The 19,546-nt window shown below is 49.9% G+C and overlaps 2 protein-coding genes across 3 annotated transcripts in view; one reads left to right on the plus strand and one right to left on the minus strand.

The window, feature by feature from the left end:
- The window catches only part of LOC147090646 (serine protease 55-like), a 45,525-nt gene extending 36,308 nt beyond the window's left edge, over positions 1-9,217 (minus strand). The window contains exon 1 of the mRNA XM_085977140.1: positions 9,044-9,217. Within this exon, the coding sequence (XP_085833266.1) occupies positions 9,044-9,188 (145 nt within the window). The 5' untranslated portion in view covers positions 9,189-9,217. The remainder of the gene's footprint in view (positions 1-9,043) is intronic.
- Positions 9,218-16,081: 6,864 nt separating this feature from the next.
- LOC147090647 (leucine-rich repeat-containing protein 55-like) overlaps positions 16,082-19,546 on the plus strand; it is a 36,877-nt gene continuing 33,412 nt past the window's right edge. For both annotated transcript variants that reach the window (XM_085977411.1, XM_085977412.1), the window contains exons 1-2: positions 16,082-16,852; positions 17,050-17,814. In XM_085977411.1, the coding sequence (XP_085833537.1) occupies positions 17,211-17,814 (604 nt within the window). In that variant the 5' untranslated portion in view covers positions 16,082-16,852; positions 17,050-17,210. The remainder of the gene's footprint in view (positions 16,853-17,049; positions 17,815-19,546) is intronic.

The following is a 19,546-nucleotide window of genomic DNA, read 5'->3' on the forward strand; positions in this document are numbered from 1 at the left end:
ATCCCGTATGCCATCTTAACCACCTTATCTACCTGCCCTGCTACCTTCAGGGATCTGTGGACATGCACTCCAAGGTCCCTCTGATCCTCTGCACTTCTCAATGTCCTACCATTTATTGTGTATTCCCTTGCCTTGCTTGCCCTCCCCAAATGCATTACCTCACACTTCTCCAGATTGAATTCCATTTGCCGCTGTTCTGCCCACCTGACCAGTCCATTGATATCTTCCTGCAGTCTGCAGCCTTCTTCGTCATTATCAACCACACGGCCAATTTTTGTAACTTCTTCAAATTTCTTAATCATACCCCCTACATTCAAGTCCAAATCATTGATATATACCACAAAAAGCATAGGACCCAGTACTGAGCCCTGCGGAACCCCACTGGAAACAGCCTTCCAGTCACAAAAACACCCTTCGACCATTACCCTTTGTTTCCTGCCTCTGAGCCAATGTCGGATCCAACTTGCCACTTGGCCTTGGATCCCATGGGCTTTTACTTTCGTGACCAGTCTGCCATGCGGGACCTTATCAAAGGCTTTGCTAAAATCCATATAGACTACATCAAACGCACTACCCTCATCGACCCTCCTTGTTACCTCCTCAAAAAGTTCAGTCCAGTTCGTCAGACACGACCATCCCATAACAAATGCATGCTGACTGTCCCTGATTAATCCGTGTCTTTTTAAATGAAGATTTATCCTGTCCCTCAGAATTTTTTCCAATAATTTTCCCACCCCCGAGGTTAGGCTGACTGGCCTGTAATTACTCGGTCTATCCCTTTCTCCCTTTTTAAACAACGTCCTCCTGAGTGAGGAGTTAATAACATAACCGAACACGAAACAAAAAGAAAGACTTGCATTTCTGTAGCGCATTTCACAACCACAAGATGTACCAAAGCGCTTTACAGCCAATTAAGTACTTTTTGAAGTGTAGTCGCTGTTGTAATGTAGGAAATGCAGCAGCCAATTTGTGCACAGCAAGCTCCCACAAACAGCAATGTGATGATGACCGGATCATCTGTTTTGGTGATGTTGATTGTGGGGAAATCTAGAACTAGGGGGCATAGTTTCAGAATAAAGTGTCGCCCTTTTAGAACTGAGTTGGAAGAGGAATTTCTTCTCTCAGAGGGTCGTAAATCTGTGGAATTCTCTGCCCCAGAGAGCCGTGGAGGCTGGGTCATTAAATACATTTAGTCATAGAGTCACAGCGTTATACAGCACAGAAAGAGGCCCTTCGGCCCATCGTGTCCGCGCCGGCCATCAAGCCCTGTCTAATCTAATCCCATTTTCCAGCACTTGGTCCGTAGCCTTGTATGCTATGGCGTTTCAAGTGCTCATCTAAATGCTTCTTGAATGTTGTGAGGGTTCCTGCCTCTACCACCCTTTCAGGCAGTGAGTTCCAGATTCCAACTACCCTCTGGGTGAAAAAGTTCTTCCTCAAATCCCCTCTAAACCTCCTGCCCCTTACCTTGAAACTATGCCCCCTTGTTATTGACCCCTCTACTAAGGGAAAAAGTTCCTTTCTATCTACCCTATCTATGCCCCTCATAATTTTGTACACCTCAATCAGGTCCCCCCCTCAGCCTTCTCTGCTCCAAGGAAAACAACCCCAGCCTGTCCAGTCTTTCTTCATAGCTGAAGCGCTCCAGCCCAGGTAACATCCTGGTGAATCTCCTCTGCACCCTCTCCAAAGCAATCACATCCTTCCTATAGTGTGGCGACCAGAACTGCACACAGTATTCCAGCTGTGGCCTAACTAGCGTTTTGTACAGCTCCATCATAACCTCCCTGCTTTTATATTCTATGCCTCGGCTAATGAAGGCAAGTATCCCATATGCCTTTTTAACCACCTTATCCACCTGTTCTGCTGCCTTCAGGGATCTACGTACATGCACACCAAGGTCCCTCTGATCCTCTGTCTTTCCTCGGGTCTTACCATTCATTGTGTATTCCCTTGCCTTGTTAGTCCCTCCAAAATGCATCACCTCACACTTTTCAGGGTTAAATTCCATTTGCCACTGTTCTGCCCATCTGACCAACCCATCTATATCATCCTGCAGACTGAGGCTACCCTTCTCGCTATTTACCACCCCACCAATTTTCGTGTCATCTGCGAACTTACTGATCATACCTTTTACATTCACATCCAAATCATTAATGCAGACCACAAACAGCAAGGGACCCAGCACCGATCCCTGCAGTATCCCACTGGACACAGGCTTCCAGTCACAAAAACAACCTTCGACCATCACCCTCTGCCTTCTGCCACTAAGCCAGTTTTGGATCCAATGTGCCAAGTCACCCTGGATCCCATGGGCTCTTACCTTCTTGACCAGGTGGAGATAGACAGATTTTTGCAAGATAAGGGAGTGAAGGTGTGATGAAATATTCCATTCACCACTGCCTGCGACTGAGATCGGTTTCAGTGTCATTTCCCTTCCCCCAGACCTCATTGTATTGTGTACTGGAATGTGCTGTATTGTATACTGGAATGTGCTGGAATGTGCTGTGTGTAGGGCTCCGCCCATACCTGGCCCCGTTTGTAAGCTAGCTTCAGTCTGGCCTCAGTCTCCAGAAGGAAGACATCTCTCTCTCTTACGTGTTACTTTCTAAGTTAATAAAAGCCTTGTTTTTGTTCTGCTAACTTCGAGTCTCGGAATTATTGAGGCACATCAATTTTATTAACTTATTTTTCAACACTATGGATCAACTCCTGAAACCCGAACGTTTGGATTTGGATCAACATGCTCCGGACGCATCAGCACGCTTCGGACACTGGTTTGAGTGTATGGAATTCTTCCTGGACAATTCCGCAGCCGTCAAAGACGCTACGGACGCTGCGAGGATGAGACTCGGAATTCTGCGGAATTGGGTAAGCCACCGGGTTTACCCCCTCATCCAAGACGCCGAGACGTACCTGGCCGCCTGCGACATCTTAAAGGCGCATTACCAGCAGCCTACGAATGAGGTGTATGCTAGGCACCTGCTCGCTACCCGCGCACAGCGACCTGGGGAATCGGTGGAGGAGTTCCTAAGCACCCTGAAAATGCTTGGCAAAGACTGCAAGTGCCAAGATGTAAAAGCCGCAGTGTACACTGACGAGCTTGTTCGTGATGCCTTCATCACAGGCCTCAGCTCCACTTACATCCGGCAAAGACTGCTGGAAAAAACGGGGTTGGACCTGAAACAGGCTGCGGACACCGCGCGATCCCTGGATGTGGCCCAGAGAAACTCGGACGCCTACTCTTCAGCCCGCGCCGTCCACGCCGCCACGTGTGCACCGAGGGCGCCGCCATCTTGGAAGGCATCTTCCCCGCCCGACAGCCCGACACCGGCTGGGCCCCGCTCTCCCCCTAGAAGCCCTACGACAGCCGCGACGCGTCAGGGACCCAACTGCTACTTCTGCGGGCAGCCAAAGCACACCAGAAACCTGTGCCCGGCGAAAGGCACCACCTGCTTTAAGTGTGGTAAGAAGGGGCACTTCGGGAAGGTGTGCAGAGGGAACCCCGCCGGAAAACCAACCGCCGGAAAACCCACCACCGCCACGTGTGCGCCGTGGGAGCGGCCATCTTGGACGCCATCTTGCCCGACCTCGTGGGGTCCGCCATCTTGTGAGCAGACAGCATGGACGCCATCTTGTATCGATCAGGGCCCTACAGTGGCATCGGTCACAGTGGACCAGACCAGGCCGCACCCGCTATCCAGATCAATGGTGGACATCGAGGTAAACGGGTGCCGGGTTAAATGCTTAATTGACAGTGGAAGCACGGAGAGCTTTATCCACCCAGAACTGGCACAACAACTCTCCCTAAAGGTGGTCCCTACTCAGGGTACCATCTCTATGGCTGATAAAACCCAGACATCGACCATTCTGGGTTACTGCACGGTTCAATTGTGCGTTAACGGAACTGTATATGATAATTTTAAAGTATTAATCATGAAGAACCTATGTGCGAGCGTGATCTTGGGCCTGGATTTCCAGTGCAACCACCAAAGCATCATGCTCAAGTACGGTGGGTCCCAGCCGCCCCTCACAGTGTGCGGTCTGGCTACCCTGAAGGTAAAGCCGCCTTCGCTATTCGCGAACCTTACCCCTAACTGCCGGCCAATAGCGACCAAAAGCAGGAGGTACAGCTGGGAGGACAGGCGGTTTATCGCGACCGAGGTAGACAGGCTCCTGAAAGAGCGCATTATTGAACGCAGCAACAGCCCGTGGCGCGCCCAAGTGGTAGTGGTAAGGGGTAGCAAGAAGAAACGGATGGTGATCGACTATAGTCAAACGATCAACAGGTACACCCAACTAGACGCCTACCCGCTACCCCGCATATCAGAAATGGTGAACCAAATCGCCCAATACCGGGTGTTCTCCACCATCGACCTCAAGTCAGCGTACCACCAGCTCCCTATCAGACCAGAGGACCGCCCGTACACCGCCTTCGAGGCGAACGGACGCCTCTACCAATTCCTCAGAGTCCCCTTTGGGGTGACGAATGGGGTCTCGGTCTTCCAGAGGGAGATGGACCGCATGGTCGATGACCACCACTTGCAGGCAACCTTCCCCTACCTCGACAACGTCACCATCTGCAGTCACAACCAGCAGGATCACGACTCGAACCTCGAGAGGTTCCTGAAAACCGCACAAAAACTCAACCTCACCTACAACGAGGACAAGTGCGTTTACAACACCACGCGCCTCTGCATACTAGGCAGCGTGGTGGAGAATGGGGAAATCGGGCCAGACCCCGACCGATTGCGCCCCCTACGGGAGCTGCCCCTGCCCAACACTCCCAAAGCCCTGAAAAGGTGCCTGGGGTTATTTTCTTATTATTCCCAATGGGTCCCCAACTACTCCGACAAAGCCCGCCCCCTCTTGAAAGCATCCTCTTCCCCGCTCTCTGCTGAGGCCCACGCCGCCTTCAAAAGCATTAAGCAGGATATTGAGCGGGCCACGCTACAGGCAGTGGACAAGAACACTCCATTTCAAGTGGAAAGTGATGCGTCTGACTTCGCCTTGGCGGCCACCCTCAACCAGGCGGGGCGGCCCGTAGCTTTCTTCTCGAGGACCCTCCAAGGGTCCGAGATCAGACACTCCTCCGTGGAAAAGGAGGCCCAAGCCATCGTGGAGGCAGTGTGCCACTGGCGCCACTACCTAGCCGGCAAACGCTTCACCCTACTTACCAATCAGCGGTCGGTAGCGTTTATGTTCAATAATAAACAGAGGGGGAAGATTAAAAATGATAAGATTCTTAGGTGGCGGATCGAGCTCTCCACCTTCGAGTACGACATCATTTACCGGCCAGGGGCCCTTAACGAATCCCCTGACGCCCTCTCACGAGGGATGTGTGCCAGCGCCACCGGGGATCGGCTACAGACCCTCCACGACGACCTCTGCCACCCAGGGGTCACGCGGCTGTTCCACTTCATAAAGTCCCGTAACTTACCCTACTCGATTGAGGAAGTTCGGTCCCTGACCAGGAACTGCCGCACTTGCGCTGAGTGCAAGCCTCGGTTCTACCGCCCAGATAGAGCCCACTTAATCAAAGCTACACGGCCCTTTGAGCGGCTCAGCTTAGATTTCAAGGGCCCCCTCCCGTCCGTCGACCGCAATGTTTACTTCCTGAACATTGTGGACGAATACTCCCGGTTCCCATTCGCCTTCCCCTGCCCAGACATGACCAGCGCCACGGTCATTAAATGCCTCAACAGCCTGTTCTGCCTGTTCGGTATGCCGAGCTACATCCATACGGATAGGGGGGGCGTCCTTCATGAGTGAAGAGCTCCGCCAGTACATGCTGTCCAAGGGGATCGCCACGAGCCGTACCACCAGCTACAACCCCCGGGGTAACAGCCAAGTGGAGCGAGAGAACGGGACAGTATGGAAAGCAGTCACTCTAGCTCTAAGGACCAAGGGCCTCCCTATCTCCCGCTGGCAGGAAGTCCTCTCGGATGTGCTCCATTCGATACGGTCGCTATTGTGTACGGCCACTAATACCACGCCTCATGATCGAATGTTTGTCTTTCCCCGGAAATCCACCTCAGGCGTATCCATGCCGTCATGGCTCTCCACCCCAGGTCCGGTACTCGTGCGAAGGCATGTGAGGGGCCACAAGACGGACCCTCTCGTGGAGCCAGTACACCTACTTCACGCCAACCCCCAATACGCATATGTCTGGCACGCCGACGGAAGGGAGGACACCGTGTCCATAAAAGACGTCGCCCCAGCCGGCATCGACAACAACCACGGCAATGGCGGCAACGACGATCACAGCAACTCTTACCCACCCACTACTCTTTCATCACCCCCGGAAGAACACCGACCAACGGCACCCCCACCAACTACCCCTCCAACAACCCTGGCGGCACCCCCGGCAGAGACCCAGGAGGCTACCGGGGACACCCAGCCGACACCCGCGGCACCGCAACAGCCACGTCGGTCGCAGAGGACTATCAAACCCCCGAACAGACTAAATCTATAGAAGGGGTGAATGTGATGAAATATTCCATTCACCACTGCCTGTGACTGAGATCGGTTTCAGTGTCATTTCCCTTCCCCCAGACCTCATTGTATTGTGTACTGGAATGTGCTGTATTGTATACTGGAATGTGCTGGAATGTGCTGTGTGTAGGGCTCCGCCCATACCTGGCCCCGTTTGTAAGCTAGCTTCAGTCTGGCCTCAGTCTCCAGAAGGAAGACATCTCTCTCTCTTACGTGTTACTTTCTAAGTTAATAAAAGCCTTGTTTTTGTTCTGCTAACTTCGAGTCTCGGAATTATTGAGGCACATCAGAAGGGTTATGGGGAGCGGCCAGGGAAGTGGCTTTGAGCCCAAGATCAGCCATGATCTCATTGAATGGCGGAGCAGGCTCAAGGGGCCAAGTGGCCTATTCCTGCTCCTATTTCTTATGTTCTTATAAATATTGTCGCAGGACCCCAGAGGAGAACTCCCCTGCTCTGTTTCCAATAGTGGCTGTGGGATCTTTTACGCCCAGCCGAGAGGGCAGGTGGGGCCTCGGTTTAACGTCTCATCCGACAGATGGCACCTCCGACTGTGCACCGCTCCCTAAGTAACTGCTGAGTGCTCCTAAGCCAGATAAAGGGTTGGCCAAACAGCCAGAGTCGTGCATAATAGAAGAGCGCCCCTTCACTTTCTTTAAACCTTTCTGTAAATAAAGCTTCAATAATTGATGCCTAATCGCTGTCCTGCGGTCTCCACGGGTGGGCTACCTTTGCCTTCAAAGGCGCTGCGCTGGGGAATCGCTTCGGGTGACATAAATAGAAGGAGTGCTGTAATTAAAGAGGCACTGTCTTCATTAACAGGGGCAGGACCTTCTGTTGAGTCTGCTTGGTGTAGGGCTGAGTTACACAGCTAGTTAATTTAAATCTGAGATTGACAGATTTTTGTTAACCGAAGGAATTAAGGGATATGGGGCAAAGGCGGGTATAGGGAGTTAGATCTTTTCTTGATATATATTAATGACTTGGACGTGGCTGTACAGGGCACAATTTCAAAATTTGCAGATGACACAAAACTTGGAAGTATAGTGAACAGTGAGGAGGAGAGTGATAGGCTTCAAGAGGACATAGACAGCCTGGTGGAATGGGCGGACACGTGGCAGGTGAAATTTAACGCAGAAAAGTGTGAAGTGATACATTTTTGTAGGAAGAATGAGGAGAGGAAATATAAACTAAAGGGTACAATTCAAAAGGGGGTGCACAAACAGAGAGACAGACCCGGGGGTATATGTGCACAAATCATTGAAGGTGACAGGGCAGGTTGAGAAAACATTTTAAAAGGCTTATGGGATCCTGGGCTTCATAAATAGAGGCATTGAGTACAAAAGTGTGGAAGTTATGATGAACCTGTATAAAACACTGGTTCGGCCCCAACTGGAGTATTGTGTCCAATTCTGGGCACCGCACTTTAGGAAGGATGTGAAGGCCTCAGAGAGGGTGCAGAAAAGATTTACAAGAATGGTTCCAGGGATGAGGGACTTCAGTTACATGGATAGACTGGAGAAGCTGGGGTTGTTCTCCTTGGAGCGGAGAAGGTTGAGAGGAGATTTGATAGAGGTGTTCAAAATCATGAGGGGTCTGGACAGAGTAGATAGAAACTGTTCCCATTGGCGGAAGGGTCGAGAACCAGAGGACACAGATTTAAGGTGATTGGCAAAAGATCCAAAGGCAACGTAAGAAAAAACTTTTTACTCAGCGAGTGGTTAGAATCTGGAATGCACTGCCTGAAAGGGTGGTGGAGGCAGACTCAATCACGGCTTTCAAAAGGGAGTTGGATAAGTATCTGAACGAAAGGAATTTCCAGGGTTATGGGGAAAGGGCGGGGGAGTGGGACTAGCTGAGGTGTTCTTGCAGAGAGCCAGCATGGACTCGATGGGCCGAATGGCCTTCTTCCATGCTGTCACCATTCTAGGATTCTATGATTCTCGGTCACAGATCAGCCATGATCCCCTTGAATGGCAGAACAGGCTCGATGGGCTAAATGGCCTCCTCCTGTTCCTATGTTCTTACACCTACCGCACAGTGCCAGCTGTGGATCAGTGGGTAGCACACTCAGATCTGAGTCGGAAGGTGGTTGGTTCAAGTCGCTGACACTCCCAGTGCCAGTACTGAGGGAGAGCTGCACTGTCGGAGGTGCCGTCTTTCGGATGAGACGTGTGGACATAAAAGATCACACGGCCACTATTTCGAAGAAGAGCAGGGGAGTTATCCCTGCTGTCCTGGGCCAATATTTATCACTCAATCAACATCACATAAACAGATTATCTGGTCATTATCACATTGCTGTTCGTGAGAGCTTGCTGTGCACAAATTGGCTGCCACGTTTCCTACATTACAACAGTGACTACACTTCAAAATGACTTCATTGGCTGCAAATCACTTTGGGACGTCCTGAGGACCTGAACGACACTATAGAAATTCAAGTCTGTTTGCGTGCGCGCGTGCGCGTCTGTGTGCATGGATGCACTCCACACTATTTCAAAATATTGATCACCCCATGCACCCCTGATCCCATCCAATCAGGACACTCACCTGCTGGACTGTGTTCAATGCAGATTAACCCTAGGAGGATGTAAACAGGGATCATCTCTCCTGTGGTTAACATTCTCTCAGGAAGAGCATTGTCAGTTTGCAGAGCAGAGAACCAGGAAACCTGCAGAACAAGACTGGGCAACATACCATGATCCTAATAAAGCTCACTCGCCCAGACAGGAACACTATACAGTAGGGGCCATCAGTCAGAGCCCGTCACTGTGACATCACCTCCATCATTGCACTCCAGCTACATACCGATGACATCATAATCACTGTCCCACCAATGACATCATATTCACTGTCCAAACCGATGACATCATAAACACTGTCCAAACTGATGACATCATAAACACTGTCCAAACCGATGACATCATAATCTCTGTCCAAACCGATGACATCAGAATCACTGTCCCACCAATGCCATCATAAACACTGTCCAAAACGATGACATCATAAACACTGTCCACACCGATGACACCATAATCACGGATTACATCATAATCACTGTCCCACAGATGACATCATAATCAATGACATCATAATCACTGTCCCACCGATAACATCATAATCACTGCTCTACCAATGACATCATAATCATTGTCCCACAGATTACATCATAATCACTGTCCCACCAATTACATCATAATCACGGCCCCTCTTACTGGAGTACACTGACTCGCACTGGCATGCACTGACTCTCACTGGAGTACACTGACTCTCACTGGGGTACACTGACTCTCACTGGGGTACACTAACATTCACTGAAGTACACTGACTCTCACTGGGGTACACTGACACTCACTGGGGTACACTGACACTCACTGGAGTACACTGACTCTCACTGGGGTACACTGACTCTCACTGGAGTACACTGACTCTCACTGGGGTATACTGACTCTCACTGGGGTATACTGACTCTCACTGGGGTACATTGACTCTCACTGGGGTACATTGAATCTCACTGGGGTACACTGACTCACACTGGAGTACATTGACTCTCACTGGGGTACACGGACACTCATTGGAGTACACTGACTCTCACTGGGGTACATTGAATCTCACTGGGGTACACTGACTCTCACTGTGGTAAACTGACTCACACTGGAGTACATTGACTCTCACTGGGGTACACGAACACTCATTGGAGTACACTGACTCTCACTGGGGTAAACTGACTCTCACTGGAGTACACTGACCCTCACTGAGATATTCTGACTGTCACTGGGGTACACTGACTCTCACTGGAGTACATTGACCCTCACTGAGATACTCTGACTGTCACTGGGGTACACTGTCTGTCAATGGGGTAAAACTGACTCTCACTGGGGTACACTGACTCTCACTGGAGTACACTGACTCTCACTGGGGTACACTGACTCTCACTGGGGTAGACTGACTCTCGCTGGAGTACACTGACTCACACTGGGGTATACTGACTCACACTGGGGTACACTGACTCTCGCTGGCATACATTGACTCACGCTGGAGTACACTGACTCTCACTGGGGTACACAGACTCACACTGGGGTATACTGACTCTCACTGGAGTACACTGACTCTCACTGGAGTACAGTGACTCCCACTGGGGTACACTGACTCTCACTGGGGTACACTGACTCTCACTGGGGTACAGTGACTCTCACTGGAGTACACTGACTCTCACTGGGGTAAACTGACTCTTACTGGAGTACACTGACCCTCACTGAGATATTCTGACTGTCACTGGGGTACACTGACTCTCACTGGAGTACACTGACCCTCACTGAGATAGTCTGACTGTCACTGGGGTACACTGTCTGTCACTGGGGTACACTGACTCTCACTGGGGTACACTGACTCACACTGGAGTACACTGACTCTCACTGGAGTACACTGACTCTCACTGGGGTACACTGACTCTCACTAGAGTACAGTGACTGTCACTGAGATACCCTGACTCTCACTGGAGTACACAGACTCTAACTGGAGTACACTGACTCTCACTGGGGTACACTGACTCTCACTGGAGTACACTGACTCTCACTGTAGTACACTGACGCTCATTGGGGTACACTGACTCTCGCTGGGGCATACTGACTCTCACTGGGGCATACTGACACTCACTGGGGTACACTGACTCTCTCAAAGGTACACTGACTCTCACTGGAGTACATTGACTCTCACTGGGGCATACTGGCTCTCACTGAGGTACACATCCTCTCACTGGGGTACACTGACTCTCACTGGGGCATACTGACTCTCACTGGGGCACACTGACTCTCACTGGGGTATACTGACTCTCACTGGGGTATACTGACTCTCACTGGGGCATACTGACACTCACTGGGGTACACTGACTCTCTCAAAGGTACACTGACTCTCACTGGAGTACATTGACTCTCACTGGGGCATACTGGCTCTCACTGAGGTACACATCCTCTCACTGGGGTACACTGACTCTCACTGGGGCATACTGACTCTCACTGGGGCACACTGACTCTCACTGGGGTATACTGACTCTCACTGGGGTATACTGACTCTCACTGGGGCATACTGACGCTCACTGGGGTACACTGACTCTCACTGGGGTATACTGACTCTCACTGGGGCATACTGACTCTCACTGGGGTACACTGACTCTCACTGGGGTATACTGACTCTCACTGGGGTATACTGACTCTCACTGGTGTACACTGACTCTCACTGGGGTATACTGACTCTCACTGGAGTACACTGACTCTCACTGGGGCATACTGACTCTCACTGGGGTATACTGACTCTCACTGGGGTATACTGACTCTCACTGGAGTACACTGACTCTCACTGGGGTATACTGACTCTCACTGGTGTACACTGACTCTCACTGGGGTATACTGACTCTCACTGGGGTATACTGACTCTCACTGGGGTACACTGACTCTCACTGGGGTATACTGACTCTCACTGGGGTACACTGACTCTCACTGGGGTACACTGACTCTCACTGGGGTATACTGACTCTCACTGGGGTATACTGACTCTCACTGGGGTACACTGACTCTCACTGGGGCATACTGACTCTCACTGGTGTACACTGACTCTCACTGGGGTATACTGACTCTCACTGGGGTATACTGACTCTCACTGGGGCACACTGACTCTCACTGGGGTATACTGACTCTCACTGGGGTACACTGACTCTCACTGGGGTACACTGACTCTCACTGGGGTATACTGACTCTCACTGGGGTATACTGACTCTCACTGGGGTACACTGACTCTCACTGGGGTACGCTGACTCTCACTGGGGCATACTGACTCTCACTGGGGTACACTGACTCTCACTGGGGTATACTGACTCTCACTGGGGTATACTGACTCTCACTGGGGTACACTGACTCTCACTGGGATATACTGACTCTCACTGGGGTATACTGACTCTCACTGGGGTACACTGATTCTCACTGGGGTATACTGACTCTCACTGGGGTATACTGACTCTCACTGGGGTACACTGACTCACACTGGAATACACTGACTCTCACTGGGGTACATTGACTCTCTCGAAAGTACACTGACTCTCACTGGAGTACCCTGACTCTCACTGGGGCATACTGGCTCTCACTGAGGTACACTGCCTGTCACTGGGGCATACTGGCTCTCACTGAGGTACACTGCCTGTCATTGGGGTACACTGACTCTCACTGAGGTACACTGCCTGTCATTGGGGTACACTGACTCTCACTGGAGTACACTATCACTGGCGTACATTGTCTGTCACTGGAGTACACTGATTTTTACTGGGGTACGCTGACTCTCACTGGAGTACACTGACTCATACTGGGGTACACTTACTCTCACTGGCATACACATGAATCTCACTGGATTACAGTGACTCTCACTGGCGTTCACTGACTGTCACTGGGGTATACTGACTGTCACTGGGGTCGTCCATCCGTCCATCTATCTATCTATCTATATATATATCCCCATCATAATAGCATCGATGTGCTTATCTCTAACAAGTGCTTGTAGTAACCACAATAATGTTGACAATGATTCAGACATTTTAGCAACAAGCTTGTTTCTAACTTGATCAATAGGACTTGCTGCTGATCACTCGCTGTGCCTGACCTTTTACTGAATGTGCAAAAGGTTTGTGTGTGAGAAAATATGTGTTTGTTCCACAACCCGGGCATACTGTCAGTCATGAAATAATATTCTGACAGTGTCTCTAGCTTATTATCTATAAATCTGTCTGTCTGTCTATCGCTGTCTGTCTGTCTGCCTGTCTATATCTATGTATAAATGTCTGTCTATCTATCTATCTATCTATCTATCTGTCTATCTATCTATCTATCTATCTATCTATCTCTCTGTCTGTTTGCCTGCCTCTCTGTAACTATGTCTGTCTTTCTATCTATCTATCTCTCTGTAAGGGGTGGTGTGTGTGGTCAGCTTTGCCCCTGACTCCCTGAGCGGTTCGAATCGCTCCCACTCCCTTGATTCTAGACTTTGGACTTATTTGGGGATTGTAATTAAATTGCAACAGACAACTGAGTTGGTGAAAAATACTTGGATTTTTATTGAGACAGGAAAATATACACAACACAATATTCTTATCACTCTAAAAGGGGGAGCACTTCGGAATATGTGAGGGAGAATGACAATAGACCAAATACTTCACCCCTCCCAATCACACTACACTAACTAGGTTGGATTCCAGAGGACCAGGGAAATGCTCACCAAACGACTTTCTTGACAGTTGTAGAGGTTCGCGATTTCGGGGTTCTCTTTGTGTGGCGGTTGGGGCCTGCCGTACCCCGGACGTGGTGGAAGACTTCACCTGCGTTGGGTTTTCAGTCTTTGCGTGTCCGCTGATGCGGTCGGGTGCATATTGGATCTATCGGGTAAGTACCCAATTTCCTTTGGTTAGGTATAGGTTTTAGAGTCTTTTGCATTAAATCTTACCCAGGGGTAAGTCAGGATAGCTTGTAGAGTGGAAACAAACTTGCAAATCTTCGGTTGCTTCCAGGTTGGTTTCTTGTTGGTCGCGGTGGCCCAATATTACCTCGTTGTTGGTAATATTGTTGGTTGTTTGTTTCTTGGGGCCCTTGGTTGCCGTGATTCCTTTCGTTCTCCTTCTGTTGTCCTTTCGTCGATTGATTGTCCCGAGGCAGATGTGTCTTTCAAATGAGCTGTGCCTCTGTCTGTATGAACTGTACCTTCAAATTCACTGACTGTCCGAATGACTCTCTGACCGTTTCTGTGTAAAAGCAAGCTTCAATTATACTGTTTGAGGCTTTGCTTATCTGCTGGCCAAACCTTCTCTGGCTGATTGTTAATTTTGGCGGGCTCGTTAACTTTAATAGTTTTTTAATTCTTTTCGAGTTTCGACTTGGTCCTATCTATTTTTTAATTGATTTTTAACTAGTTTCGAGATTGCTACGAAATTGGCTTAAGTGTGTGAAGTGGTTTTGGATGCCTCTCTGAGTGGTTTAAACTGCTGTTCGATTGTCTTCGACTGCTGGGGCCAGGGTCCCTTTTGTTGATCAGTGGCATGTACTGTATTATTCATGTTCTTGATGGCTCTGTAGTTTTGGCGGGAACTGTCCTTCCGTGGGCCTATTGTCTTTATGTGGAATGACTGAGACGGTCCAGAACATTCCCAGACAATCTGGCCTTTGCCAATACTCAAACTGTTTGTCTTACAGGGGCCCATCCCAACTCCTTTTGTCGCAGCCTTCCACAGGCCTGGACATGTCTCTTTTAAAATTGACCAAAATCCTGGGGTTTTAACTTTAAGCCCCTTTTGGCCCAATATTCGTTTAAACAGTCCAAAATCTCTTCTCTTCTTGGTTTGGGGGAATCTGTAGAATTTGTGAACCTTACAATACAATACAAATCGCTTTATTGGCATGATAAGGTACATCTTATGTTGCCAAAGCATCAAAATACATTTATGGTTGAACACATAAACGCGGTTCCATTCATACAGTGTATAAACAGGTATATCCCTGAGTTTATAAATATACATTCGCCTTGTTTATATATACTCTTGTCTTAGTTTACTGGTTGTCCCTCTGTTCATGGCAAGCTGTAACATAGTGTGCCGCCAGTGTTACACAGCTTCTCTCCTCCCCCAGTAGGAATGGGAGTTTTTGGTTGTCAGTCACTATCTATCTATCTGTCTCTCTGTCTGCTTGCCTGCCTGTATCTATGTGTACATGTCTGTCTGTCTATCTATATATCTCTCTATCTATCTATCTGTCTGTCTCTCTGCCTGCCTGTCTCTCTGTCTGTCTGTGTGCCTGCATCTGTGTATAAATGTCTGTCTGTCTATCTATATATCTTTCTATCAATCTGTCTGTCTAGCTCTCTGCCTGCCTGTCTGTCTGTCTGTGTCTGCCTGCATCTATGTATAAATGTCTGACTGTTTATCTATATATCTATCGATCTGTCTGTCTGTCTCTCTGCCCGCCTGTATCTATGTATAACTGTCTATCGCTCTGCCTGACTGTCTCTCTGTCTGCCTGCCTGTCTGTATCTATATATAAATGACTATGTGACTCACTGTGTATTTATATATCTATGTATCTGTCTACTTCTCTCTCTCTCTGTCTCCCTCACAGTGCCTTGTTCGGTACTGTGCTGCCCCTGGCACAATCCCATTAAATGGGATGATCCTGAATCTTCCTTGTGGTCCTTTCTCTCTCTCTCTCTCTCTCGCTGACAGATTGCCCGAGCAATCGTTTGTGTCTGCGGCTCAGCAGTCAGCAGGTTTCAAAGGGTTGGTTAGTCGGGTGGCAAATAAGGCGCAAGTTTAAAACAACAGTGGGCTCATTAACTGTGACCAGTGCGCAGGCCTCAATCTGTTCTTTTGAAACCTGTTTGTGATTCCATTACACGTAAATCCTCCCCCTTTGTTTGGAGACGAAGAAGGAAATAAAGGGCTCGAAATTCGCCTCGGGCGGAATCGGACGGGCCGCCCGTTATACGCAGCGCCCGATGTTCAGCTCCATTGACCGCCCTTTAGCGCCACGAATTTCTAGGCCACGGAGCTTGAAAAAGTAGGAGCGCCGGAATAAAACGAGGAACTATTGGGAAATGGGGAGTCAGTAGAAAAATCGGGTTTACGGAATTGTTCCCGGGATGCTGGCGTCGTTGGCACGGCCGGCATTTATTGCCCGACCCTAGTTGCCCCTGGAGAAGGTGGCGGTGAGCCGCCTTCTCGAACCGCTGCAGTCCGCGCGGTGACGGCCCTGTTAGGGAGGGAGTTCCTGGGTTTTGACCCAGCCATGATGAAGGAACCGGGCGATTGGTGCTTTTCATTCAAACTCTTTGGGAAGAATTAAATTGTCACAGAGGGACAATCTACGATTAGTTGGGGGAAACGTCCCCGCCCTCCCTCTCTCCCTTTTGTTTATTGCCATGAGAGTGGGAGTTTGGAATACCCACTCTGTGTCACTGAGTTACTTGGCGAATGCTGTGGTCTGAAAACCTCCCTGTGCCTTGATGCGATGGTTTGGTATATGTGGAGACAGTCGCTAAGCGACAGCATCACGTCATCGGATGCTCTAGGCCCTATAGGGAAAGAAATCAGTTTAATTTCATTGTGAACACGTGAAGACCCTGGTTTGTCTCTCTCTCTCTCTGTCTGTCTGTGTGTGTGTGTCTATCTCCCTCTCCCTTCTAACAGATCTCATTGCAAAGGGACTCGGAGGTCGGTGGACTGGGCGGAGACACATTTGCTAAATGGGAGGAGGTCCTATCCTGTGAATGATTTCAACCTGGGAGCATGAGAGGGAGAAGCGCCTTTGTCCTGGTCTATCTATAGCAGCAGCTTCGGTAAGCCATGCATCTTATTCATTGCACACACACACAATATATGCAACGACTGAACCTGATCTGAATCGTTTGGTGTCTGTACTTGCAATGTCTACATCTTGTTGGTGGCTCTAGCGTTGCTAACCCATTGCATGTATCGTTTTTTTGACTTGTCGCCCTCCTCGTTTTATTCTCTCAATGTGCTTCTTCCTTGACAGAGCCCATGGGAGCCTGAGAAGAGAAAGAAGCTTACTTTGCAAGGCAGACGAGAAGAAGGGCTAGCCGCTGCCTTGGGACCTTCTGCGGAGGAGGAAGAGAGGGGAAGGTAGGGTTGGGGGAAACAAAACAACCCAAGGAAAATCGTACACAGGCCAGGATTATGTACGCCAGCTCTTTGCTTCTGATGCTTGTAGCTCGGGGATTGGCGAGGAGCTGTCCAGCACCCTGTACTTGTTGGAACAAGGCGTTGGACTGCAGCGAGAAGGACCTGGTCGCGGCGCCGTCTGGTCTGCCCATGGACATCACCAACCTCAGCCTCGCACACAACAAGGTGCTCGCCCTGCCCGCCGGCTACTTCTCCTGCTACACGGAGCTGGTGGTGTTGGACCTGCGCAACAACTCGCTCACCGACCTGCCCAGCGGCCTCTTCCTGCCCCTCAAGAAACTGCTCCACCTGGACCTGAGCTACAACAACCTGACCCGGGTGACACCCGACCTGCTGCGGCCCGCCCACCACCTGGCCAAGCTGATCCTCAGCCACAACCCCGGGCTGGCTGCCATCGCCCCCCAAGCCCTGGCCGGCCTGCCCCACCTCCAGTACCTCGACCTGAGCTACAATGGCCTCACCTTCATCAGCCAGGAGCTGCTGGAGGGCCTCCCCGCCGCCGTCTCCGTCCGCTTGGCGGGCAACCCCTGGATCTGCGGCTGCACCATGGAGCCACTTCTCAAATGGGTGGCCAGGAACCTCCACCAATGCAACTCTGGTAGGCGACACGGGCGGATGGGGGGAGCGGTTTCAGGGCTCCGCGCGGGTTATTCAGCATGAACAGCGCCATTAAGGTAGTAAAACGCCCCAAGGCGTGTCTGCCGGAGCGATTATCAAGCTAAACTTTGACACCGAGCCACATAAGGGGATATTAGGGCAGATGGTCAAAGAGGTAGCTTTTAAGGAGCTGTGGCTCCGTTGGTAGCACACTCGCCTCCGAGTCAGAAGGTTGTGGGTTCAAGTTCCGCTCCACAAAAATCTAGGCTGACGCTCCCAGTGCTGCGCTGTCGGAGGTGCCGTCTTTCGGATGAGACGTTAAACCGAGACCCCGTCTGCCCCCTCAGGTAGATGTAAAAGATCCCATGGCACTATATCGAAGAAAAGCAGGGGATTTATCCCCGGTGTCCTGGCCAATATTTAGCCCTCAATCAACATAATAAAAACAGATGATCTGGTTATTATCACATTGCTATTTGTGGGAGCTTGCTGTGCGCAAATTGGCTGCTGCGTTTCCCACATTACAACAGTGACTTCACTTCAAAAAGTACTTCATTGGCTTTGAGATGTCCGGTGGTTGTGAAAGGCGCTATATAAATGTAAGTCTTTCTTTCTTAAAGGAGGAAAGAGAGGCGGAGAGGTTTAGGGAGATAATTCCAGAGCTTAGGACCCAGGCAACAGAAGGCACGGCCGCCAATGGTGGAGCGATTAAATTCGGGGATGCTCGAGAGGCCAGAATTGGAGCACCACAGATATCTCGGAGGGTGGCAGGGCTGGAGAAGATTGCAGAGATGGGGAGGGGGGCGAGACCATGGAGTGATTTGAAAACAAGGATGAGAATTTTAAAACCGAGCCGTTGCTGGATCAGGAGTCAGTGTAGGTCAGCGAGCACAGGGGTGATAGTTTATGCTTTAATTTACACTTTAGGAAGGATGTCAAACATAGAAACATAGAAGATAGGAGCAGGAGTAGGCCATTCGGCCCCTCGAGCCTGCTTCGCCATTCAGTGAGATCATGGCTGATCATCCAAATCCAGTGCCCTGTCCCTGCCTTCTCCCCATATCCCTTGATCCCTTTAGCCTTAAGAAATATATCCAACTCATTTTTGAATATATTTAATGAAGTGGCCTCCACCGCCCTCTGTGGCAGAGAATTCCACAGGTTCACCACTCTCTGGGTGAAGAAATTCCTCCTCATCTCAGTCCTAAATGGCTGACCCGTTATCCTTAGACTGTGACCCCTGGTTCTGGACTCCCCGGCCATCGGGAACATCCTTCCTGCATCTAGTCTGTCTAGTCCTGTTAGAATTTTAGAAGTTTCAATGAAATGTCAAGGCCTTGGAGAGGGTGCAGAAGAGATTTACTAGAATGGTACCAGGGATGAGGGATTCAGTTACGTGGAGAGACTGGAGAAGCCTAGGGTTGTTCTCCTTAGAGCAGAGACGGCCAAGAATCATGAAGGATTTAGATAGAGTAAATAAGGAGAAACTGTTTCCACTGGCAGAAGGGTCGATAACCGGAGGACACAGATTTAAGGTGATGGACAAAAGAACCAGAGGCGACATGAGGAAACTTTTTTAATGCAGCGAGTTGTTGTGATCTGGAATGCGCTGCCTGAAAGGGCGGCGGAAGCAGATTCAATAGTAACTTCCAAAAGGGAATTGGAAGGAAAAAAAAAAATTACAGGGCTCTGGGGAAAGAGCAGGGGAGAGGGATTAATTGGATAGCTCTACC

This window comes from Somniosus microcephalus, unplaced genomic scaffold, assembly GCF_052327205.1.
Source record: "Somniosus microcephalus isolate GS21.2 unplaced genomic scaffold, FLI_Smic_1.0 unresolved_chr4, whole genome shotgun sequence".
Lineage (NCBI taxonomy): Eukaryota > Metazoa > Chordata > Chondrichthyes > Squaliformes > Somniosidae > Somniosus > Somniosus microcephalus.